Source organism: Amphiprion ocellaris, chromosome 9 (genome assembly GCF_022539595.1).
Source record: "Amphiprion ocellaris isolate individual 3 ecotype Okinawa chromosome 9, ASM2253959v1, whole genome shotgun sequence".
NCBI classification, from domain to species: domain Eukaryota; kingdom Metazoa; phylum Chordata; class Actinopteri; family Pomacentridae; genus Amphiprion; species Amphiprion ocellaris.
This window is the reverse complement of record NC_072774.1, coordinates 30,465,807-30,492,898: the sequence shown is the minus strand read 5'-3', so window position 1 is coordinate 30,492,898 and position 27,092 is coordinate 30,465,807. Positions and strand designations below refer to the sequence as shown.

Here is a 27,092-nt window from a genome sequence, read left to right as displayed (position 1 = left end):
CCAGTGTAGACATTGTTAATGTGGTAAATGACTATTGTAGCTGGAAACAGCTGATTTTTAATGGAATATCTCCATAGGGGTACAGAGGAACATTTCCAGCAACCATCACTCCTGTGTTCTAATGCTACATTGTGTTAGCTAATGGTGTTGAAATGTTAACTGTTGATTAGAAAACCCTTGTGCAATTATGTTAGCACATGGATAAAAGTGGAAGTTTTTTATGGAAAACATAAAATTGCCTGGATGACTCCAAACTTTTGAGCGGTAGTCTATCTATCTATCTATCTATCTATCTATCTATCTATCTATCTATATCTATCTATCTATCTATCTATCTATCTATCTATCTATCTATCTATCTATCTATCTATCTATCTATCTATCTATCTATCTATCTATCTATCTATCTATCTATCATTTCATGGAAAACATGAGATTGTCTGGGTAACTCCAAACTTTAGAACGGTTGTGTATGAAAAATCATGTTCCTTATACATGCTATGCATTTGGAACATCTGACCTGTCAGACTGAACCCTGGATATATGAGCCATGCATTCAAACCATCTGACCTGTCAGATAAAATCACAGTAACTGGTATCAGTTTGGTCATGACTCTGAGTTTAGCTAACATGCTGGATGGGGAAGAACAAATGAATGAGGAAAATGTCAAGAAATACTTTCATTGAATTTACAAGAATTTGTTTTAAAGAGAGTAGATTTTTAAACAGTTTTTTAGAGGACAGTCATGTGCAACTCATTAAAAAGCATGTTTGAAACAATTTAGTTATTTTCTTCATTCTATGACTATGAAATGTTTGCAGTCTATGTTAGCAGTGTATCAGTTAAAGCAGAAAGATAGGAGGCAGAGGGACTGTATAGCTAAAACACCTATATTTGTTTATTCCAAGTCATATTTTAATTACTTAATTGATCAGATTTTATTCATTGCATGATGGCCTAGCCAAAAGATCCTTTCCTGATATATTTTCTGTTCAAAATGAGCCGGAATCCATCTGCTGTGAAATGAAAGTTCAGTTTGGACAAATAACTTGACCCTTTAGCCATGACATAATATGCAAGACGGCTGCTGCATCAACTGGTTTAGCACTGGCTAACAGCAGCATCAGGTTCTTTCACATAAAGCTGTGATAATGTTAGCACAGACAGTCTGACAGTAGCTTCCTCTGGCTAGTTGGCTCTGACAGATAGCTCTATGTCTCTTGATGCTACACTGAGTAGAGCCTTCAATGAATCAACACAGCCACTGATTGAATCAGAAGGTTTTTGCAGTAGTGCTGCCCTCAGGGAGGCAATTCTAAGCTCAGCAGTCATTCACAGCGTTACTTCCTTCATAGAAGCATCTTTAAGTACCACAAAAGCCATAGAAACAATTATAACCTGAAAAAACGGCGCCTCTTAAGCCACTAACTTTGTGTGCAGTGCTTGTCTGGACTAACGGAATCATGAGGCGTTCACTTACTGTTGTGTATACTGAAGGGCAATTGAATGTAACGTTTCCTCTTAAAGTAAAAACAAAGTAATCAGCAACTACAAATGCACAGTGATTCATGATTGTTAAGTCAGTCAACTTTTCCTACTTCAAACATGACACTATCCTACAATCTTATTCTTCTGCTGCGTCTTTAAATATGCTGGAAGACAGAATCCTAGCAGACTCTGATGGCGTCGTCACCCTTTAAATACTAACAAATCTTCATTAGTGTTCAGAAGTTATCACTTTTTAAAATTCTGACTGAGCCTCACCCACATGGGGCCAGTAAAAAGAGAAAACAGACAGACAGACATAAACCTCACATGAGAAATAACCAAAACTCTTCTAAATTTTAAGAGAATTTGTTCTGTTTGTGTAAGGCCACACTATTTCATGGTAAAAACCCTGACTGAGAAAACAGATTTTCAGAGTCCATTTGAAGGTTACGTATTAGTGTGAGCTTTGTCTGTAAGCCAGTCTCTCTTTATTCACTCGCACAATATAAATTACCATATGAAAGAAGGTGTTTTGATCGATTTGAACGCTGGGGACTTCCAGAAAGAGAAAAATAACCAGACAGGCAGACAAGACAGCAGTGTAACCTTTCCTACCATGGGACTGTTTAAGCCATTTGAGCCACTCTGGTAGGACAACACACAGCCCCGTTGTGTTTAACACTTTTATTTTGCTGTGATTTATGATTTGTACCAAAAATACTGCCAGTGGAAGAAAAAAATCTTTGACTTATTGTTTTCTAGAGCAGTCGTTACAGAGTCTCTTGACACTAAATGCTAAACCAGTCCAATATAATGAGAGTAAATGCCTGTAATATTTTCATTAATGCTTGAGACATGAGAAAACAGACACTTTCCCATGTGGGGAATCACTCAGATGTTTAGTGTTATGTCTGGGAAATGAACAAGTGACCCAGCTCCTTCAGGAAACACAATCTGGCTTCATCTGTGACTTGATGAAACCTGAATCTCCAGCTAAGAGGAAATAGGTGGATGTCATATATACCTCCAGCGCTGACGGGGGGAGACTAAGAGCAGAGCAGAAGGTATGAAGAGATTCTTTTGGTTGGATTGCATTCACGAGGACCGCAGAGAAACAGGAGGACCTCAGCAAAAAAAGGTCACAGACAAGGGTGCTCTGTCCAAACACAGCTGTCCAACCTGTGTGCATATATGTGTGTTAGTGTACACACACACACACACACACACACACACGCAGGCTGTGTGTTACCTCTGTCCCTACGGGGGCTTCATGGCTGAGGACTTAATAAATCCCCAGCCCCACTCTCACTCTCCAGAGAGGCAGCATCTCTCAGCACATATTATTTCTCAAATCCCCGAGCCGTCATTAAAGAAAGACACATTCTGCATTCTTTCCTCCTCTCCTCTGTCGCTCCTTTCATCCATTCATCCATCCATCGATCCGTCGGCCTGTTCCTGATTCTCTTAGTGCCAAAAGTTTAAAATAGTTGAGGGCATTCTTTGCATGCTACTCTGACAGCCTGACCTGTCAAACATTGTACAACTTTACATGACACGAGCAGCTCTGACAGCACGATGCCAAATGTTTCTGAGTGAACTATGTGTCTGCAAATATATGCCCAGCATATTTTGTCTACCAAAATGCACTTTAACCTACCTAAAATCTACAATATTTAAGGTAAAAATGGTGATATTCTATATTTTTCTCGATATTAACAATTCCCTTTATAGACCAAATTGACCAATGACAAAAAAACTCCTTATAAAGACTTCCTGTGTAGCCAAAGATCACTATCGTCATCCAAAAACAGCCAAAAACACATCAGTGAGCCCATCATTGCACCGGTTGTCGCATTCCTTCACTGCACTACAGCGTGTTTTAACTTGATTTAAAACAGGAGAGACAAATGAGTGTCTACAGCTTAAAATGGTCTCCAAAAAATGCACTATTTACCCCTGTTTGAGTGATGTGTGCTACAAAGTACATCCAACCTTTTAAAAATATGGCTACATCTCTGGAACACATCTGTAAAGACGAGGGAACCAGAAGGCTTGTGAGTGAGTTACATAAACTGGGTGAAAGACAAACACGTTGTTTCATGCAATTTTTATGGGATTCACCATAAAACATCGAACAATTCTAATTTGTTTTTTCAAAGGAACAGCTTGGCAGTACGTGACTTGAAGTTGTTTAAGGTCTTGCCAAGAGTTTGATGAAGAGATTGACACAACTGTCACATTTGTCTGTCAAGTAAAAACACAAACTGCAGGCAGAAATGTTGCATGCATAAAGATTGAAACAGGAAGTGTCAAGATGCAGACAGGAAAAACAATATTGGTGTTTTGTTCCGTCACTCTTTTTTGTTTGGTTATTATAATGCTGATAGATAGCTACACGGTTTGACTTCTGTTGATTAGTATAGATATTCGAACATAAAATGGATTTGTTATGTGTCAGCACTTTGAATTACCTTGTTGTTGAAATGTGCTATATAAATAAACTAACTTTGACTTTTAACTTTTACAATACTCTCATGTAACTAAGGTATTCACATTAATCTGGAATAAATAACTAATGACAGCATTTTCAGTATATTTTAAACAATCAGTGCAGAATGTACATGACCGTTCAAAAGTTTAGGGTCACTTAGAAATGTCCTTATTTTTGAAAGAAAAGCATTTTTTTCCTATGAAAATAACATTAAATTAATCAGAATTACAGTGTAGACATTGTTAATGTGGTAAATGACTATTGTAGCTGGAAACAGCTGATTTTTAATGGAATATCTCCATAGAGGTACAGAGGAACATTTCCAGCAACCATCACTCCTGTGTTCTAATGCTACATTGTGTTAGCTAATGGTGTTGAAAGGCTCATTGATGATTAGAAAACCCTTGTGCAGTTATGTTAGCACATGGATAAAAGTGGGAGTTTTCAGGGAAAATATGGAATTGTCTGGGTGAACACAAACTCACAAACACAAACTTTTGAACGGTAGTGTATATATTTTAACAGTTTATTGAGTATTTGTCTGTTTGTCTGTATAAGACACTACTGCACTACTGTTGTCTGTCTAAATGTTGCATTTAATAAGTTCAGAGTTTAGACTCCTGCAAACAACTGAAAGCAACACACAAAACAAAACATGAACTCTTGTAAACTCATTGTCAAACCCAGATTATATTCATTACCCGCCAATAATTCTTTTTGTGGGTGGGTGGGTGGGTGGGTGGGGGTGGGGGGGGGCAGTCTATCACAGGACTACACATAGAGATAAACAATCACACTCACATTCACACCTACAGACAGTTTTGAATTACATTGAGAATGAGTGGATCGTGGAGCATGAGATGGATTGTCCTCCACAGAGTCCAGACCTCAGCCCCACTGAGAATCTTTGGGATGTTCTGGAGAAGATTTTGTGCAGCGGTCTGACTCTCCCACCATCAATACAAGATCTTGGTAGAAAATTAATGCAACTCTGGACAGAAATAAATGCTGTGACACTGCAGAAGCTTATTGAAACGATGGCACGGCGAATGTGTGTGGTTCTCAGAGCTAAAGGAGGTCCAACAAAATATTAGAGTGAGACTTTTTTTTTTGATGGGCAGTGCAGTTGATCTGAGCTGTACAATTAAAAAAGTAATAATTTTTATTTCTTAAATGAATCGTTAGTTTTCAAATAATGTGACATTCATATACAGTTCTCAAAATGTTTAACAAGTACTTCAACATTGTGTAGTTTTCTGACATGCATCTGGGAAGTTGTTAGTTTAAATCACAGTCCAGCTAGTCTGCACAACGGTCGTCTATACGCAAATAAGACAAAAGTACACTGTTCAGTGAGCCCTTAACAGTATATAAAAGCAAGTCTGTGTAGTGTAGTGGAATTCTTACAGAGAAATCTGCACACCCCAACAAAAATAGATACAAATTTAAATGTGACAAAATGAGAAGTGAAAATATAAAGCTCAAGGTTTCAAACCCACAGCAGAGCCTTGGCTTATTGTTTTAGAGGTGATGTGGGTCTGTTCTTAGGCAATGTGATAATTTCTTTCATTTCTGTTTGAAGTCAAAGCATCGCTGATTGTTCAACAGAAGCTGACTTTCTCTTTGGGATGGAAGTCTGGCCTGAAATCAAACATTGTGTTGCATCACTAACTGTGTGCCTTTAACTAAGAAGTATTTTTAAATGGTGGATTAAAGAATCTCTCCAGACTTTCTTCTCATTGATGATGAGTCATCCTTGGTGTATTTTAGTAAAAGTTTAGTTTCTTAGAAAACTAAACATGAATATTACTTAAACGACTGCAAAGCTGTAATCATTCATTGAGTCTCTGAGCCCATAATTATTCATTTTCCGCCAATCTGGCTCCTTCGGGGAAAAAGCATCGCTGTTCCCTGTAGTTGAGAAGCTACCCGGTTATTAGAGTCATGGCTTCCTGTTGCCAGCTGGAGGGGGCCCAGACCCAGACTTCTCCCTCTGGACTCCAGTCTCTGGGTTAGAGCGAGGCTTAACCAGGCCCGTGTGTGTGTGTGTGTGTGTGTGTGTGTGTGTGTGTGTGTGTGTGTGTGTGGCTGTGATGGCTCCATGGCACACCGACACAGACATGTGGGTATGCATGCTAAGCAAAGGTTTACAAAAGTAGGAATCAAGGACAGGTCTGAGGTAAACACAGAGGAGACTAGCCCCAACAAGAAGCAACGGGTCTCTCCTAATTTCACCTCAGAAAAGTGGGAAGAAGTTCAGATCAGTTCATGCAAACCAAATAAGTGACAATATGGAACATTAAATGCCTTCCACTTTCTCCAAGTCAAAGAGGTCAAAGCTAACCACTAACAAGAAAATACGCATTCCCTTTGATTGATGTGATCAGATACTTTCCCTGGACTGAATTATTGGAGTAAATAGAGAAAACAAAACATATTCTTCAACTAACAACAGGTCTCTCACTATTCAGTTCAATGCAAAATATTTTCATTGAACTTTCATTATAACTATTTACAATTTCACTGTGCTTGGATTGCAAAATGAAGAAAAAGACAGAAAATAGCAAACGCTGAAGAGAAGAAAAAGGCCACAGAAAGCCACAGAAAGTGTCCAAAGTTTGGGATGTTTTTTGTGCCTTCAGATTCTGTCAACAACAAGTCACTTACTGATCGACTGAAGCTGATGTAACTATTAGCAGTGATATTAATACAGGTCAGATATGTATGATGCACTGCTAAACAAGTTTGCTTCAGACCTCTTTCAGTCTGGTCTAACAGTATCAAACTGTTGCCAACAGCACATATTTTGTCAAAAGTGTCGTGTCATTTTTAGCATCCCCGCTTTTGGTTTAGTTGTAGTGGCATGCAATTTAAACAATTAAAAAAATATATGTTTCCTAAAACGAAGCTCATTATTTGTTCATTTTAAAATGTGTCTTATTTTCTCTTTTGTACATTTACTATTGCATTTTAATAAAGTACGAGTTTTTCTTTTCCGATTCCTTCATTAATTGATAGAATAATTTGTAGAATACCTGTAGCCATCTCCATTTACAGGCTCAGCCCTATTCCCTAAGCACATTTCTAAATATTCCATTTACAACCAACAAAGAAGCTCTCCTATCATACCTGAAAAAATAAACTAGATCCATTTCTATGAATTAACAAATGTTTGTTTCATTGTGGTCAGAGTCAAAATAGATGTTGCCTACTGACAGTTCAGTCTTTCTCCAAATAAGTGCTTGTCTCTTGGTCATTTCTCTGGAATAAATCATGCCAATTAAATTAATAGCTCTAATGGCTACCAAGGCTCTGATCACTTTTCAGTAAGCTAATTTCACCATTCGGCCAGTAAGTACAGTTTTCATTATTATTTCTTAGCAACCAAAACTTCAAAGAAGTTCAAAGAGGGTAAAACTGAATAAGTGGTGACTTAAGTTCCAGACCCCTGAATCCCACAAATTTTGGCTGCATGCACTGCATGCACTGACCATGTTAAACTGCTTAACATATTTCTTTTAAGAAGAAAACCGTGCACTGTCTGGGCTGAAATGACCGTAGCAGACAGCAGAGAGGAAGTGGGCAAATGATGAATGGAAGGTCAATGCGATCGTACCTGTCTGATACAGCCTTCATAAATTCATCCAGCAGGTCGTCATAGGCCTGGCCTCGCACTCTCTTATGCCTCAGTCCAATGTAGAGAGGATCCTTCAGAAGTGTCTGCAGAAGCACATGGAGGCAGTGGTCAGAGCAACACGTGACAGACGAACATTTAAAACTGTAGAGAGGCTGAAGCTAGACGAGGCAACTGTGCCAAATACTAACTAAACCAATGAGGAACTTACTTAATATTGCATTAAAATCAACTCAATGGGACATCTTATAATAATGATACACACTGATACAGCATGTTCAGACATTGTGTTTTTTTTTTTTTTTTGTTTTTTTTTTACTCTTACTTGGATAAAAACAGACAACCTGACCAACAGAGGACTGGTGAGCTCTCTTCTTTCCAACACCAAGCAAACATTTTTTCAGTTTTTCAACTGGCAGTCTTAACATAATCTACATTTTTATTATTTTTTTGCACAGATTCTCTTAAGCCCTTACACATCTTTTTCAGATATACTGGAGTATTCCAGTTTGTCTGTATATGTAGCCCTGCGACAGACTGGTGATCTGTCCAGGTGTCCCCTGCCATTGCTCCAATTTCCAAGTCAGCTGGGATAGACTCCAGCCCCCCCGCGACCTGAATGAGGATTTAGTGGTGTATAGACGATGGATGGATGGATGGAGTATTTCACAGTATCTGAATCTAGACCATGATCATTCGAAAGTCTGTACAGAACATGTGCAGGAATCCTGAAGTCAAATTCAACACCTTTGAAGACTTTCTAACATCTCTTTCATATAATGTAAGACCTCAACAGTACAAACTTTGATTGAAACTGCTGTGTGCATCACTCATTTTTTTTTAACAAGCACTGTACATACAGGACTGGATAGCTCTGATTACTATCAAGGTTAACATTATTGCTTTCTTACAAACCTATCAGTCAGCCTGCCAGTTATCCCCAGTCACCAGGTCTAAGGCCTGGTAACAACCAGGCCTCAGCCATGGTTCTAATTCAGTGACCTACAGCCACCTGTCCAGGAACTTGCAACTCCCCATAATGTTTGTTAGATTATATCCCATAAAGGGACCGTCATGCAGTGCTGACAGCACTCAGTGGGTCTGTGGAGAGAAAAAATGTTCAGCCCTTTCATGACATCAAACTTAGATTGAATTCCACCGGGTCTATGATGCTGCATCTGCAACACGGATTAGCATACGCAGAAAAGAGCCTCAAGCACTACACAACATAAATAAACCAAGTCACAGAAACTTTTAGAATACAGACTCCTTGAATAAATTGGTTATTCACATTTAAAACATATCAAAAAACGTAATATCTGCAGATTATTATCTTTTAATTCTAAGACTCTGGGACACATTTGCTGTAATGTGATGCAAGTAAACTACAGACACTTTCACCAGATTGAGACTGCTCTCACACAGTTAGACTCAACTGTATTTTTTCTGGTTGCCAACTCTGGCCTCATACACATTTTTTTAGCACCACAAGTTTTTCGATTTCTGCAAATTGATTTAATAGTAATTCTACTGGTAATTTCAGCTAAGTTCCTGTGTTAAATAGACAGTCTTCTTTCAGTTGTACATTTATGCATGTGAAAGTGTGTAATGTGTCTAGAGTTAAGCAAACAATTAGACATAAAACAAGAACAAAGTTTCTCATGAAAGAAATCCATCAGAAGTTATGCTTTACTTAGATTTGATTAGGGTACAAATTCATATTTTTCAGTTCAAGAACATGAATGCAGATGTGTGACTAAGAATAACAAGCATCAACTAATCAGTCCTTCAAAGGTGCATTGCAGCCTGGAGAGATTAAGGTGGGAACTTTAACCTTTGCACTCCAGTATTTAGGAGAATGAGAGGGATACGGCAGTGAAGAAAGAAAATTAACAGCAGAAGTCGATGGGAAGTTGTGTGTGGCAGAGAGGCATAGAGAAACAATGGGAGAGAGAGTGAGACTGTGATGAATTAGGCGGACAACAATCCCATCTAACAGTGATGGATTGCTTACAGACTTTGTTTTGATGTGTTAGCACATATTTCGCCTGATCTTTGACATCATGCACCTGCCTGACACCACCAGCAATGTCTCAACATACAACAACCAATAGATTCCAAAGTAAATCTAAATGTGCTGCACTCGTTGACTTATGCCCCTTTCAGAAATGCACTCCTTTCCAGTAATCTGACAGCAACTGAACGTGTTATCTGTAAAAGTTGCAACAGCAATCTTACTCGGTCAGATCTAGTAACATTTGTATATTGAGTGCAATCTGAGAACACGAACAGACAACAGACAACAGCATATTTTGAATTGTGTGAAGCAATTTGGGGGAGCGTTTTTTCCACATTTCAGCACCAATAGTGGTCCAAAAAACATCAACTTAAGTACAAAAGAACCACTTGGTTGATGGTGTTGTATCCAACCCCTTATGTAAGACAAACATCTCAGGACTGTGGCTCACTCCATCACTGTGCTGGGAATGTCTGAATGAATCTATGAGAGACATTAGCCGAAAAGTGACCGATGTCTGAATGAGAGATTGAGGTGACTTTGACTGATTGATGAAGCCGGCAAAGTTACGCATCCCATGTCTGAAGAGAGCTTTAAAGAGAATTTTGATCCCAAAGGTTGAGGAACTGATCCGCAGCACTGTCATGCCTCACTGGGACCGCCGACCTTTACTTCTAGGGATGGATAATTAGAGGGTGCCACTAAGATGAGCGCGACTTGGAGAAGGGAGAAGCCACCTTTCCATGGCAGGGTCAACATTTAGCATGTCCAAGAACAGCTCTCAAAGCTTATTCAAGGCACTATTTATCTGAAGTTGACAAATCATTTCCTGGCAAGCCTTTACTGGATAGTAATTGGAAGGAGGTGACCAAGTTCAACTGTAACCCAAAAAAAAACAAACACAAAAAACAAAACCATTTTTATGTGACCCAGCATAGAAGCAGAATGATATCAGAGAGAGATTTTGGTGGTAAGTTTACCAAATGTAACAAATGGAAGAAAAGAAGTCCTGAGTGATTTTTGAGTGGTCTGACCTCGTTGACACTGTGTTGAACTGTTGACTTGAGTCGTCTTTCTGTCCCAGATTATCTGCCGTTGATTGGCTAAGCTCTCCTTTGTGTTATACAGACCCTCTTCTCTCAGGAGGGATTAGTCCTCGTGTATGGCTTTACAGTCCATGCTTGCAAGAGACACAGAATGCATTTGTAACTGTTTCCAAACTGAAGACTGTTGGTGTACAAAACATTGACAAAAAAAGATATATTCAACTGCCTTGTTGTGCTGGATGGAGGTTCAGTAGTTTAATACATAACTTTTAGTGTCAAAATGTAAGTGCAGCCTTTGTGGAAAGATAAACTTTAAAAAGTGGAATAAGGCCAGAGATCAACAACAGCCTCAACCTGTCTGAGGTAAAAGACACCCAGCATTGAACTGGTGACAGCCCACCCAGGACACACACAAACAGCCTATTGTCCAGAATGACCTCACACTCTCATTTTAGCATGAGTCACGGTATGTTGAGGCTCCTCCTGGAGAAATCAGGCCCAGGAATACACAGACAAAAACACTCCAGGGAGATAACAGGGTTATCCAGTAAAAACTCAGCTCCCTGACAATATATTTACACTTCCTCAGGCTGTCTTTCTGTACCTCTGTCCCTGCAGATACAACCACGTCATTTGTGTGTACTGAATGTGAACAAGAGATAAGAGCTGCCCAGGTGGTGAGATTTCATTGCTGGTTTTAACATGAGATTACACAGCTTCCACAGTCTGCTACAGAAAAGAAACAACTACATAGCTGCACAACCTGCTCATGCTGTGACTGATCAATAAGTTTAATACGAAGCTAATTCCAGCGGTTGATCAGCTTAACTTAGTATAAACACTAGAAATGAAGAAGCAGAATTTTATTTTTACACTTTTTATACATTTTTATACAGATTAAATGAATATGTTCAAAGGTGTTAAATATTGATCTTGAAAATGCTGGTAGGTGGATTTTGGTACTTTCAGACAGAGCCAATCCTGTGGTAGGCTATGCTAACCAACTTTTGGCTCGAACTTCATATTTACTGTACACATATGAGCAGGGTATTAATCTTCTCATCTAACTCTTGGCAAGAAAGCAAATAAGCCTATGTCCCAAAATGCATAACCATTGGTTTAAAGAAAAAAAAAAACAAAGGTATGTCTCGGTCTGGGCCTGCCTGCTTCACTGTTTGGATGTCTGCCTGCCTGCCTCTCTCTCTACCCCCACATCCACTCAAGGACAAATATAATCCCATAATAACAGTCATTTTAATAATTAGCCAGGGCGACCACTACCTCACAGCCTCCCACCCCCATCTGCTCCCATCATGCCTTGAGAGTCGGGGCTGCAGAGTGAAGCGTGTTACTGAGGGGCAGCAGCCGAGCCGAGCCTCCCATATGAGTCCGGTCCAGAAGAACTACACATGTACACACACACAGCCGGTCCATTTACCCCATTACATCTCATTTAGCCTGTCATCTCTTTAGAATAAGGGGAAAATTGTAAAGTCGGACACGGTCAGACTACTGTAAAATCTCTTTTATAGCTATTCATGAGTTGCATAAGGGGTAATATGTGTGTGTGCATGTGTGAAAGCAGGCAGGGTTGTCCCCGTGTACATGTGTATATAAAACACTTCCTGATGGACCACTAATCATGCATAGTAATGCTGTGTCTACTATAACATTAAAGGAATGTGTCACAAAAATAAGCCAATTGGCTTTATTTCAAAAAGTTAAGAAGGCTGATATATTTCTCATCAATTGTTAGACAAGCTACTGAAAATGTAATAAACTACTTAGTGCATGTTGCTCAAGCGGGTTGCAGCCGAGTGTGAAGCGGCGGGGATGCGGATCAGCACCTCCAAGTCCGAGGTCATGGTTCTCTGCCGGAAACCTGTGGATTAATCCCTCTGAGTTGCAGGGGGGAGTTGCTTCCCCAAGCGAAGGAGTTCAAGTATGTCGCGATCTTGTTCACGAGTGATGGGAAAATGGAGTGAGAGATGGACAGGCGGCTTGGTGTGGTGTCAGCAGTAATGTAGGCGTTGTACGGAACCGTCGTGATGAAGAGGGAGCTGAGCTGCAAGGCGACGCTCTCAATTTACCATCCATCTACATCCCAACCCTCACCTATGGTCATGAGCTCTGGGTAGTGACCCAAAGAATGAGATCGCGAGTACAAGCGGTTGAAATGAGCTTCCTCTGTAGGGTGGCTGGGCTCAGCCTTGGAGATAGGGTGAGAAGATCAAACATCTGGAGAGAGCTCGGAGTAGAGCCACTGCTCCTTCACCTCTAAAGGAACCAGTGGAGGTGGTTTGGACATCTGATTCGCATGCCTCCGAGGAAACTTCCTTTGGTGGTTTTCTGAACATGTCCAAATAGGAGGAGACCCCGGGGCAGACCCAGAACTTGGTGGAGAGATTATATATCTTGTCTGGCCTGAAAATGCCTCAGGATCCCCCAGGAAGAGCTGGAAAGATGGATGGATGGATGGATGGATGGATGGATGGATGGATGGATGGATGGATGGATGGATGGATAGATGGATGTCACTCAAAGTACAGCAGCACTCTTAAAGAATCAACAATCCATTAAACCAGCAGTAAGAAAGCAAAGAAGCTGACCTCCAAATTGTTAAAAGTATTTTGAAAAGATTAGTAATTGCATTGTAATTACATGATATGCAAGTCTCATCCTTGTTACTACATCTCACTGTATCCAAAGACCTTCCATTAAAAGCACCTGCACTTCTGTTTAAGGCTCTTGAAGACATTTTAGTTCTCAGAAATGAAGGAGCTTCTTGGATGAGAGGTGAAACATCTTTTTTTTTTTTTTTTTTTTTTGTCTGCATTTGTTCTCATTGTTTAACTCCACAAAAGGGGAGTCAACATTATATGAGATTGATGCATATTTTAGTCTTGCAGCCAAATATTTTAATATTTAGTGCATGTGTGTGACCATCACCGGCCCTCCCTGAAAGCTAAGCAGATATTCTTTATTAGAATTCCCTATTATGAGCCAGGGAGGGCAGTGCTACACCTCAGTGATGTGTGGGGGAAACAAAGACTGGACAGGACGAACAGGACGAACAGGATGAACAGGGATAGAAAATAACAGGCGTTGCTATTGCAATTAAAGATTGTAAGGTGGTGTGTTATGCCCAACTACTAACTGTCCATCAATAAAAAAAAAATAAAATAAAATAAAAATTTGAAAGAAAAGAAAAGAAAACCAAACCAACACAAAAGAAAAAGAGATTCAATAATAAATGAACAAATGGTACTGAGCACCATAATTGTGGGTGTCTTGATAGTATAGAATAGAATAGAATAGGCCAGAAGAGGATGCTAGTGCGAGAGAGAATGAGTTTAGGGTAGAGACTGGAGAAATTCTCAGCACATTCTGGCGGGACCCATCAATCGCTGAAATGGGACTCGGCAGTAGCTGGCAAGACCTGATCAAACATGCAAGTGTGAAGAACCCCGAAGCCCAGAACAGCAGTCACGGCAAGGCAGGGCCAAGTCAACAGGGCACCCCTCCCCCCGGGCCGTAGGAGCCACAGGGCGGCGCCCCCAGAGAGCCACCAGGGCCACCGTGAACGACGCGAACCCGGAGAACAAGAGGGAGCAGCTACCGACACCCCCTGCGCGCCCAGACCGACCCAGGTGGCCCGGGGCACGAGGACCCACCCACCACTCAAACCCTAACCCCGCCCACCCCAGTCCCCACCAAACCCCCCACCCCACCACCCGACCCGCCCACCCCCACCCCGTCTCACCCCCCCCCCCGAGGGGGCCAACGGCCCCACACAGCCAGGAAGCCAGACACAGGGGCCGAGCGGCCCACCGAAGGGATGGCAACCAGCCCATCACAAGGCAGGCCACCACCGGGAGCCGGCCAGAGGAAATTGGAGCCGGGACCCGATGTGAGTCCAGAGGGTAAAAATGGACAGTGTGGTGGGGCCCGGCGACGCCGACAGGGAGGCACCCCGCATACCCCCCGCACCAGGCCCCAGGTGAGCGCAGTACTCCCAGGGCCCCCACTCCCCGCAATGCGCCCTGACAACCCACCAGGACAGAGCCACCACATGCCATCAGCGCGCAGTACAGCCACAGCGCCCACCAGGACGGCCAATCCAGCCCCCGCAGCCCACCAAGAGCCATCGCACCTGCCCGGACCCGTCGGGCACGCAGGAGAACCCCCCCCGACCACAGCCCCCAGGTCCCGGGGACCCCCCAGCCACAGCAACATGGATGATGGTCCACCCCCGCCACCCCATAGCCATAAACATCTGAAACATCTTTAACAACCTAAAAGAGAAGTTCCTTGGAATACTTCGACCTGAATGACCGAGAGTCTACACAGACATACTCCTCACAAAAATCATATGTTTTTATAGGAAAATTATGTGCTATAACTATTTTTGGTCCAATAACATGTCATCTACTTCCACAGAGCACTTCCAAGTTAAACCTGTTTGGACAGAACCAGTTTCCATTCTTTGTACTAAGCTAGGCTAAAGGCCTCACGGCTCCATGCTTGATTAGGACATGAGTGTGGTCTCCAACTTCACATCAAACCTTTGGGAGGAAGTTGAGCATTTATACATCTGTACATATTTCATATATTACATATGGACTTAAGCTAAAAATGTAAGTCTAATTGCAGGAGGCCAATTGTTGCAGACTAACCATCCACAAACTCCTTGTTTATGCTCCATGAGACACACTTATACAGGGTGCAAGTATTTCTCTTCTTTTGACTTTAACAGCAGGTATCAAGCCATTTTGGGATGCATGCAAGTATGGATATAGTTTGTTAAAGTTGTGTTGTGATCTCCATTAAAGTCTGAAAGTGCTTCAGTGCACCCTAGAATCTGTAGATGGCATTATCACCCTAAACCAAACTCATTCAAACAGAGCAGGAGACTCAATGTGGAACCTTAGAATGAATGAAGATGTCAGGACAGGAACAGGTCAAAAGGTAGAGCTATAGAAAGTATGCCTATAAAGATAAAAGGTGAGGTTGAGGCCTTGGCAGAATGAGAGACAATTTTAGTTCTAATGGCAAGAAAAGGACTAATGTATCAAAGAAATATCTTTTATGAACTTTCTGGGAAGTCAGCAGAGTTTCAGTTGTTCTAATGCAGTTTGTCTTTGAGCCTAAGTGTGTGTTGGCAGGATGCTGTCAGAAAGTAACTCCAGTCCATTAAAGATGACATCACCTGCAAGACCTCAAAGTTCTTCTTCGTCTCTCTCCAGTCTAACTTCTCTTCGAACTTCTTTCTGCTACCTAACATGTGTTGTTCAATTTTACTTGCAAACGCATCTAACCTCTGAAACACCTCTCATCCTTAATCCACTTGAGACATGTGCTTGGAATGAAACTGAACTCCAGGAACTGAGTCATCTGAAGACTGTCCTGGAAAAGGAAGGATAGCTTCTGACAGACTGAGCTCAGCTGTGTCAGGCACACAGACATCTGAGGCTGCCACGCCCTTGGCCGTGGCCAGGAGCTGTGTATATATAGAAGCGCATACAGACTATTCTTAGTGTGTTTAAGGCTACAGGCACACGTGCTGCCCGGCCCAGAGTTTGGATCATCTCTCAGAGACGCTGACATGCAGAACTGGGACCACAGGTGAATGACTGCAGCTCTGTTGGCTGCTACTTTCACAGGTTGGCAGAAGGGAGAGGTGCTTTCCCAACTGGCATCCATCAATGGAGCTGCTTACCTCACTTATGTAAAGGGTGTTTCCTAGTTGTAAAGATTTGTTTTCTTTTTGTTGGCTGATTTCTGAGGACCTACATGGCTAGGGTGGATTAACCACTTCATCCCTACACCATTTACTTTGAATTTCTGCCTAAAAAAACTTAACCAAATTCCCACAGTAACAGCTCCACAACTGTAAGGCCAAAATGAACAACATTGGGCTCCATGGATAAGACATGCGGGAGGATTTTGATGTATATTAAATCTACTTCTCCCCATCACCAGGGAGAGATTTGAAAATGTTCAGCAAGAAGGGAAATTTTTAAGTTTGCCCAATTAGATTCCAAAATAGAGAGTAAATATCACTCTATAACAAGGTGTCAGTGGCAATGATATATTGAACCTGTTCTAAAATTTCTAAAACTGCAATGCTACCAAACTGGATGCAACAGAAATGAAGAACAGCAACGCTACATTCCTTTTAGTCATAGCAGCCTCTCTATCTTAGCTATATGGGGAGCCAAGTATAACAAGTAGGTTCTCTGCCTCCTTATACGTAATGATACTTAAGACCCCCTTTCCTGAAAATTAACTTTTATACCTCGTGATCATATCCATGTGGTGTTCTTTATATGCTGTCAGACATATCATATTTAAACTAAACAGTCAATGTGTTAGTTGAGCATTTCCACAGTGAAACTGCAGCATACTGAAGACAGTTTCAAAAACTTTCAGTGCTTCAAAAGCAACAAACCTAAGAAACCAGTCCCATTAACTTGGGGGAGAGGCTTTCTCCATCATTATTCTCTATGTTTGTGGTTTGAAAATGTATGTAAGCTGGTGAGCTGCAGTGAGCAGCAATGGAGTGGCTGGAGATAGAGGTAGGGACTTCATAGATCCAGATATTTTAAAATAGGCAACATTGTAGGGTGGCATCCAATCCAGTTTAAGTCAAGAAGGGATTATTTTCATGGAAAAAAAACATTCTAAATCTTTAAGGGAAAATCAATGACTGGAGAGGGAGAGGAAAATTCATCTTTAGATATCCTTGATACAAGGCTCTGCATATAATACATCCTTCAGGTACTTTGTTTGTAACCAGGCAACCACCTTACAAAATAGTTCAATCTGATTAGTGACATTAAAACTACATGAACTACAAAAAGACTATTGAGTAATAAACACTACTGTTCAGAAGTTTGGAGTCTCTTAGAAATGTCCTTATTTTTGAAAGAAAAGCCTTTTTTTCAATGAATGATAAATCCAGTGTAGACATTATTAATGTGGTAAATGACTATTGTAGCTGGAAACAGCTGATTTTTAATGGAATATCTCCATAGAGGTACAGAGGAACATTTCCAGCAACCATCACTCCTGTGTTCTAATGCTACATTGTGTTAGCTAATGGTGTTGAAAGAATAATTGATGATTAGAAAACCCTTGTGCAGTTATGTTAGCACATGGGAGTTTTCATGGAAAACATGAAATTGCCTGGGTGAACACAAACTCACAAACACAAACTTTTGAACGGTAGTGTATATATTTTAACAGTTTATTGAGTATTTGTCTATTTGTCTGTATAAGACACTACTGCACTACTGTTGTCTGTCTAAATGTTGCATTTAATAAGTTCAGAGTTTAGACTCCTGCAAACAACTGAAAGCAACACACAAAACAAAACATCAACTCCTGTAAACTCATTGTCAAACCCAGATTATATTCATTACCCGCCAATAATGCTTCAAACCTTTTACTGACTCTGTCGTTATCGTAGTAAAGTTACATTTTAATCTGCACCACGTGTGACATTGTAGAGCAAAGTGAATCAGGCAAAACTTAACATACATAAAAAGTGCTTTGTGATTTTAGAGCGGTCAGCGTGGTCATCCATCAACTACAAGAACACAAACTGTGTATTGTGTGCTCTTTGTAATGTCTACAGATGAATATTAGTGGTGAAATGTCTGATGTTCACTTTGTATCCTGTGTGCAGAAAGAAGCCAGGGCAACATATGCAACAGTTTTCCATAAAGAAAGGGTTCCTCTTATTTAGCTTAGATTTGTTTGGGCAGTGTGAGAAAGAGCCTGAAAGCAGATGTCTGACGGCAAAAGCATGACAGCCTGTTAACGTGCTTTGCAAATGTTTGATGCTGACAGTTTGCGTTGAAGTCAATGAACTCAGTTTCCCCTGAGAATGTTGCACTACACCAAGAGCAGCTCATACAATGCAGCAGGGCATTCCTTTCTTTGCCATATTTCATTCTCAAAAACTGTGTGTGAGCCATACCTGCTGGAAAGAACAGGTCTGCCTTTTTCAACCCGAGAATACCTGATAACTCCTCATTTGAAATGTGTTTATCAAACACTTCAGAATGCAGTGGCACAGGAGGATCGGAATGATCTGGTTTAATAGTTATTTCATTGCCATCAAAGAACGAAGTGAGACCAAGAGTACTTATGGACTGGATACAGGAAGATGACATACTGTTCAGAAATTTCCACTGATATAAAAATACAACTGATTGATTTTTGTTTTTGAAAAGACGGCTGTCATATTTGCAAGTTTTAGTAGCATTGTGTCCAAAAATGGTCTCAAAATGCAGTTTGGTCACAGCTCATACCTCATTGTCTGTGCCCACGTCCAGCATGACAGGCAGGCACTGCTGTGGCGGCATCCCTCCACAGGCTGTGTAGAGGGCCAGCTTGCCAACGGGGATGCCCATGCCATAGCAGCCCAGGTCTCCCAGCCCCAGGATCCTCTCTCCATCTGTCACGCACACTGCCTGTCAATCGATACAACAATCAGCCAGAAAGCAGAGCAGCAACATCAGCAAAGACAATCACTTTTTTGTATGTACATTTGTAATAACTTAGTTAGATTTCATTTAATTTGAAAATCAATAGAGCAGCAGTCCAGATATCCCCCAACTCATCCCTTCTTCATCAAAACAAGTCTACCCTGCTACAAAGAAATGTGTTTTTTCCCCTCAGTGTAAGCCAGGAACTCCTCCTACACTCTACTGGCTTTCCACTCACTAGTCACTTTACTCATTAAGCGATAAGTTACTCCTCTGGGTTGATTCCACAGCATGAAACTAATCAGTTGTGTAATACTTAATATCAACAACAGAAGAGTTTAATGCAAAATGTTCCCAATTCCAACAGTTTTCCACCATTAGTCTGACGCAAAAACCCCTGGCACAACGGTTTAACAATCTAGTTCCTCCTACATTCTGACAGGTTTAAAGAGTGCCATTAGGCTGAATGCTTAAAATGCATACCAACTATACTTAACACCATTAGCAGCTAGTATTTTTTCCATCACTTGTTAATATATGACAGAGAAGCTGCCAAGGCTTATCGGTGGATGACTACCTTGGCTCCCATTTGCCCTGTCTCCACTGAAATGTTAAAAGTAGGGCATATTAGGTGAGTTTATGATAAGACCACCCCGGCAATGTGAAACGGCATGTCAGTGCTGGGGTAAATGCCCTGCTGTTGACAGCCGTGAACAGGTGGCTGAGGCTGCAGGTATATTTGACATGCCAGGAATGTCTGCTGGTGTCGTCATTCTAAATATGGCCAGATTATGACTTGCACATAGTTGCACCATACACAAAATTAGAGGAATAATTTAGGTTTTGGGGAAATTGGCAGTTTGGCAGGTCAAGAGAATCCACAGGAAAATCTTCCATGATAGACCACAGGATTTAGAGCAGTGATTGGAATAGTCAGAGCCTTTTAATCTATAGGAAATATTCAGTATAGTTCACTTTATTGTTACACAGTATTAAATGGATAACCATGTATGCAACAAGTCTAAAAAAATAAGATCATGGATTACATAGTCTTATTTTTAAATAGTATCTTTGGTGCATTTCAATAATGAGTACTTCAGCACTTCAAAATCATATTCTGTGTAAAATGTCAACCAAAAACAAAACAATAATGCTAAGCTATTTTAATGTCAGTATGTCTTTAAGGATTGCATACTGACATTGCAATGATAATTACCAGGAACTGCTTTCACTCATGCTTTATCTAAAAGTTGAGAAACTAGCTGTGATAATCTCTTTAGGGAGTGGAGCTGCACAGATGTAATCTATGTCTTTCTACATTCCATCAATATGTCTTCTGTATGTGTCCATTTAATATAGATGAACCCACAAACAAAATGACCTTGCGCTGAGCACAGGCGTGTGTTATGCATGTATACGTTATGTACAGATACTGAATTGTGTGACCTAAATATGTGGCAGGCGGCGGAAATTGATGGGACTCAGAAACACCCCCACAATTTAATTAATTGTTCCTTGAATCATGTCAGACGGATAAGTCCGCAATGGCTGATTTGTAGTAGGATCGCAATCATATGATCGTCAGCAGGCAGCTGAAATCTTCAGCAAATCTTAAGCCGCATCACTGCCAAAATCTAATCACTTGGTCCTTGAGTCATTTCTGACCATCCCTGAAAATTTCATCCAAATCCGTTAGTCCGTTTTTGAGTAATGTCGCTAACAGACAGACAGAAGGACAGACAAACAGACAGACAGACAGACAGACAGACAGACGTACGCCAATCATCACATAACTCCTCCGCTCTACTTGGCGGAGTAATGAATAACATCAACGAAGGAGTTGATGCCACTGTCTGTGTAGTGCTACTTACCCTGATGTCCTTTTCTGGCCAGTTCTGGAGCACTGAAGCAATGTGGCCACGATCATGAATAGTGATGAACAGCCCTCTGGAACACAGAAAAACACAAGACCTTAAGTTGCAGATTAAAGACTCACTTTTTACATATTAAATATCAGCCAGTTTACCAGAACAGATCCTGTGCTCTTCTTCTTTCTCACTCTTCAAGTTTAATGTCATGCTCAACTCTAATAAAGCAAAATGTCACTAAAGTAACCTTGGCAAAACAAAGGCAACACATCAACACTTTGTACTTTGAAAAATGTCTTATCTAAGATTTGAAAGGAAAATAGCTCTAAGCTGTACCTCAGTGACTGTTTGGAGTTAAGCTGCTATTTCTTTTCTGCCTTTCTTTATTGAATTTTGATGGCACCTGTGACTTTAATGTTGAGCCCAGAGCTTCAGCAGGGACTTTGCTTTGGACCCTTGAGGTTCTCCAAATATTCATTCTGCTCCCTATCACCCCACCTCTTACCAAACCTCCCTCTTTTTCTTGCTTACTGGCACCAGTGTCCTTTGCCCTGTGACAATCCCAGGATAAAAAGATCATCTCAATGTGTGGGCTCCAGCTGCAGCCTCCCTCCAACCCAACACATGCATCTGGTTATAGTACTGGGGGCAACACCCCCTCTATCAGCCAGCAACAATAAAAACATCGCTTTTTGCAAGGATCTATTCATAAAATTACAGTATTTCTTAGGTCAATGCTGGTGGAGGACAACACAGAGGAAATGTCTAATTCAAACAGTATGAGAACATAAGAGGAAAATATAGTGAAATGAAGACAAAGACATGAAAGTGTCACATAAAAATGCTTTGATAAGTCGGGGATGAGGTACGGCACACTGTCAACATGAGTTCCCACTGAACTCTAGTAAAAGCACAGCAGAACGTTGAAAAATCTGAAATACACAAGTGGAAATCCCGCATGGACATTCATCAAGAATGGCATCAACATACACTTAATAAAAGCCAAATTTAAAGGAACAGCTGGGTCTGCACAGACTTAAATGTAGCTTCAGTAAAATGAGTCAAATCCCCCCCCCAAAAAAAAAAACATTTATGTGAAACTGTCAGCTTTTGGGAAATACTTTAGAAACATTCTCAGCAGCATGATTATAACAAGAGACTAGCCTTCTGAAACCTGAAAGAACAGCTGGTTATTAGTATTTAAATTACCTGAAATTTTTTGGGGGGACATTTTTTTTTAGTTTTTTTTGTTTTAAGTTGGTCACCCACATGTTTGCTGCTGAATATTCAGAAAAAGAATCCAATTTAGGATAGTACATCAAAACATCATCTACAGAAATATATTGATATTTACCTGTAGACACCTGTGGCTATTATTTGTTCTACTAAATACAAAAAGAAGTAAGGAATGGAGTCCTGTCATGTACCTCCTCAAAATCAATTCATCATATAGAAAATTACAATTATTTTGGGGGATTTTTACCAGCAGAATTTTTTCATGATATTCATTTAAATCTCCAGTATCTCTCTGAGTATTTCTCTGATTTCAACTTTTCCAGTATCAGAACTCGATGCTTACATCAGTGTACCTTTTCTACTGTTTTATCACGTTTAATTTAATTTTAATTAAGCTAAATTATTTTAAGAAATAATCAACAAGTGGTGTGTAAATGAAAATAATCTTTATTTATTTATTTTATTATACCTTTATTTTACCAGTCAAGACAGTTGAGAACTGGTTCTCACTTACAATAACTACCTGGGCAAGAGGCAAAAAGATGAAGAAAAACAAATCTTTAGCTGCTACCCTAAAAGAACAAAGGAGATGAAGGGATAGAAGACAAAGAAATAGAGCATGACTGACAGAAGACACTGCCTGCTGTAAAGCCTTTGAAAGCGACATGGTCCTCCCAATGCAAAAAGCTCTCCAGGTCATATAAAGGTCACCAAGCCACAGACATCTGGCATTCTAAACACTTTCAATTTTTCTGGCAACATAATGAAGCACACATGTGCACGTATACACATCAGCACAAGTGTGAAAGTGCTGGCTGAAATACACCATGGACAGATCATTTAAAGAGTCAGAAAAATGTCTGCAGCTGTAAGGGAGCAGGACAAGTGAGAGGAGGAGTGGCCTGCTGTGGCTTTATCTGAAGCCAGGAGGACAGTAGCCACTGCCAGCAATGGGATTTTTAGGGGAAAGAACGAAGCTGAAAGGGCGACTCCACAATATGAGTGCTGGCAAACAACTTTATATGATTCATAAAAGCAGACAAGCTGACTGGCAGTAATTAATAATCTCTGTCAACTTATAGGTTATCAAAAACATTTAGTGTTCCGTTATTCCACTTCTCCTACAATTCTAATTTTCTGCCACTCTGTACTTTCAGAGGAGCTATCGCCCTCCTGACCTTTGACTCCGGGTCACTACTTTGAGGACTACAGCTATCACCCAGCTAAGAGTCTACAGTATCTCATGATGCTAGAAGTCATGCTGTTTTAAATCCATCATCACTCTCTATAAAGATAACCATCTTTTCAGAGCAGGACTTTTGCAATGGAAGAAAAAAATTAATGGACCATTGACAGTATAGAACAGCTGTAAAGGGGATGTGTATCACATGGAAGCTTTTAGTCCACAATCCATAAAGATCAGTGTTCGCTCAGCTCTATGCATGGGCTGGAAAGAGACAGAAATGAAGAATAAAAGAGATGTGTTTTACATATCTGTGTGAGAACATTGTTGCGGAATGAAGTCATCTTGTCTAGATTTTTTGAAGGCGTTATTGGTAGTTTGGGGTTGGAATTTGGGTTGAGGATTAAAGGAAAATTACACCCTCTGACACTTAAACAGTTGTTCAGCTAACATAAAAGAAAACCAGAACATGTTCTGCATCCTTTCTAGTCTATAAAGGTTGCTATTGAAGGAAACACTGGTATGTCTTCATTTTCTGTTAACTGTGTTTCCAGACTTCTTTTGCACCCGCTGCCCTGTCAGATGAACTCAGTACCTCTTTATATTTGCAACCAAAACGATTTCTACTTATGCGCTACTGTTAGCACGGCTGTTTCAACCATTGCTATGGTAACTCTTTGCACTTATTTAAATTACAGCATGCATTTAGTACTTTAGTAGCTGGGTGATCTATTTTATCCATCGTATTTAGCTAACTATTTCCATTGTTTAACTAATTATTTGAACAGTTTATTTTTTTTATGCCAGCTACTTGAGCAGCATACTTTCATACTTTGTGATCTTTTATAAATAATTTATGTCTTCTTAACCATTAATCTATCATGTTTACACCTTTAATTACTCCACCAAGGAATGCAGCGGAGTTATGTGACGATTGGAGTGCATCTGTGTGTCTGTTTGCAACATTACTCAAAACTGGACGGATTTGGATAAAATTTTCAGGGAAGGTCAGAAATGAGACAAAGACCAAGTGATTAGATTTTGGCAGTGATGCGGCTTATAGTCTGGATCCACGGATTTGTGAAAGATTTCGGTATCATTGTCAGATACTGGAACGGCGTCACTGTAACCATGACAACAAGTGAACACTACATCAGCTGCTTGCTGATGATCTCATGATTGTGATCCTACTACAAATCCACCGCTGAGGACTTATCAGGTCACATGATTCGGTATGCCTACATAACCTACACATGCATAACACCTGTGCTCAGTGCAAGGTCATTTTTTATTAAAGATTTCATTCTTCAGAAATGATACAAAGACTGAGCAGCCTTGGTGGAGTACTGCGCTCTCTGAGTGCTTTTGTTTAGTTTTAGCAAACTATTTCAACCATTATTTTTAGGTAACAAATTGAACAACTTATTAACTCTTTAGTTATTCTATCTTTTGCATGTAGTGCTTCAGTTTCACCATTTATCCTTTAATCTTTACTGTCTCATACATGTACATTTGCATAACTATTTCAACTGCCTATGTTTTACTTTTAGCCATCTTATTGAACACTTTCTTTCTGACTTAGCTAACTATATGAAACATTTCTAAGCTAACTATTAATTAGCATACTGTTTATTAGTTACATTTAACTTCTCTCCTTACTTCTTTCCTTGCTTGATAAATAGTTTCCACATTCTCAGTTAGTGTTCAGGTGTTGCTGCTGAATCATTGTGTATTTTCTGATTAAAATCACACTTATTTTTTCAAACCGGCTGAGCAACTCAATAATCCTGCAGCAGTCGTCCAAAGCAACCTGGTTCATAATCACATTTTTCTCCCCATACTGGTGCTTTGAATAGTTTTCATGCGCGCGTGTGTGTGCATGTGTCTGACTGCTGCAGATGAAATAACCACAGTGAACGCAGACGCCTCATTTTCTAGATGAGAGGAGGGCCACAAAGCATTGAGCCGCCGGGTCTGGATCCTCCTGTAAGAGTGTGGCAAGAACACAGAGGGTAAAGAAAACAACCTGATAGCCTGAAACAGCACAACCGCTGACCTGCAGCCCGACACAAAACACACCCCAGGGATTGCGGAAAGGCTGCTGGGAGCTGGCAGGAGGAAAAGCTGCTTTCCACACCATGACCCCAAAACACACTCTGAGCCCCACAAGGAAAGCAGCCTCCGATCACTGACCCGTGTCCACACAAAACACCACTAGTCACCATTCTTCACCCCCAACCACATAACCTTAATCTTCACTGTGCTGGACACCCTCAGTTAGCGAGCCGCATAAGGTTCACAGTGACACAGTGGACACAAATCACTGAGAAAAGAGTGTGAAAACAGTGTTAAAGGTCACAGACACCCACTCTGAGATTTCTCCAACTAATTAAGCTCCAAATCTGCCACAACAGACATGTTTATATGGTTGGTGTGTGTCCCCTGGGAAAAATTATGACAGAGGATTTGTAAAAATTAGTTTGAAAGGGTCAAATTGGAGCCGAATGGAGCCAACATCTCTTAGTGTGACTCCACCCAGAGAAAGGAGGCAAATGTCAAATAAGTCAAGAGGACAATTCCTGTTTTGTGACTTGAACTGTTTAACTTTGAAAAAAAAAACAAAAAACAAAACTAAATTCTGCTTTTGAAAGCTTCTGAAATGTAACTTTGACAGAGAAGAAAGGTAGACAGCAGTGGGTTCAACAAAGCCTACAAGACTTTCATTGACCTCAAAATATTCTTCCACTGTCTTCTTATTAATTTATTTATTAAAAGGGATTAGAAGATTATTAGATTTTCAAAGTTAGGCCCATTTACTCCTTCACTATATATGAAAAGAAACAGAACTCTTTACTTTGAATGTTTTTAGAGGCCAGATAAAGCATTGTGTAAAAAAGAAAACTTGGTTAGAAAGTAGAAAAAACAGACTTTTGTGTAGATGAAATTATTTTTTTTGTCTCTTATCCCTAGAATCCACCTGTGACCCCTTGCTTGGTGAACTATCAGATGCGTGGTTTTTATTGTTACAGAGTGAGACAACATCTTCTGTGCCCTTTCTCACCTCTTTCAGGTTCAAATGAATATCTTAAATGGAGCTTCCTCTTTAAATCACTTTTTTCAAAGTGCTGTTGTGTGTTTCCGCCTGCCATCTTGCCTAACCCATCCCTTTCTTACAACACAACAAGTCCACACACAGACACACACGTAAGGCCACTTCTCCTCACTCAATGGTAATTTAAAACGAACGGCAGGGCTTCTATGACAACTTCAGGCTGTTTCTTCTTTCAGTTTTATCTAGTTTTCTCTGCTCCTTAACACAAATACACATTCAGACAAACCTGTACCTGTAATATAGAGGCAATGCACAGATACAAGCAGAGAGCCACTTGAGACAAATATCCTGTAACCTTGCAGCCTTTTATATACCGACATCTCTTTGGTACTCATTGCTACTTGTGGTAAAAGGTCTTAGTCGATGTGCTGTCACTGTAAGTGATAAGAGGCAGTGCTTTCTACTCTCTTTAAAGAGCTAAGAGGTGCTGTTAGGCGTGATGTGAAGCAGAATCAAACCCTGGAAGCTATTTGAAAATCGCTGTGAAGCACTGCATTTCACAGTTTATTGCTTTTAGAAAA

The 27,092-nt window shown here is 40.4% G+C and overlaps 1 protein-coding gene across 1 annotated transcript in view; it reads right to left on the bottom strand.

Moving 5' to 3' along the window:
- The window catches only part of me1 (malic enzyme 1, NADP(+)-dependent, cytosolic), a 94,094-nt gene that overhangs the window by 10,814 nt on the left and 56,188 nt on the right, over nucleotides 1–27,092 (bottom strand). The window contains exons 4-6 of the mRNA XM_023281128.3: nucleotides 21,044–21,119; nucleotides 18,996–19,157; nucleotides 7,597–7,700 (exon numbers count right to left, since the gene is read on the bottom strand). Coding sequence (XP_023136896.1) covers nucleotides 7,597–7,700; nucleotides 18,996–19,157; nucleotides 21,044–21,119 — 342 coding nt within the window. The remainder of the gene's footprint in view (nucleotides 1–7,596; nucleotides 7,701–18,995; nucleotides 19,158–21,043; nucleotides 21,120–27,092) is intronic.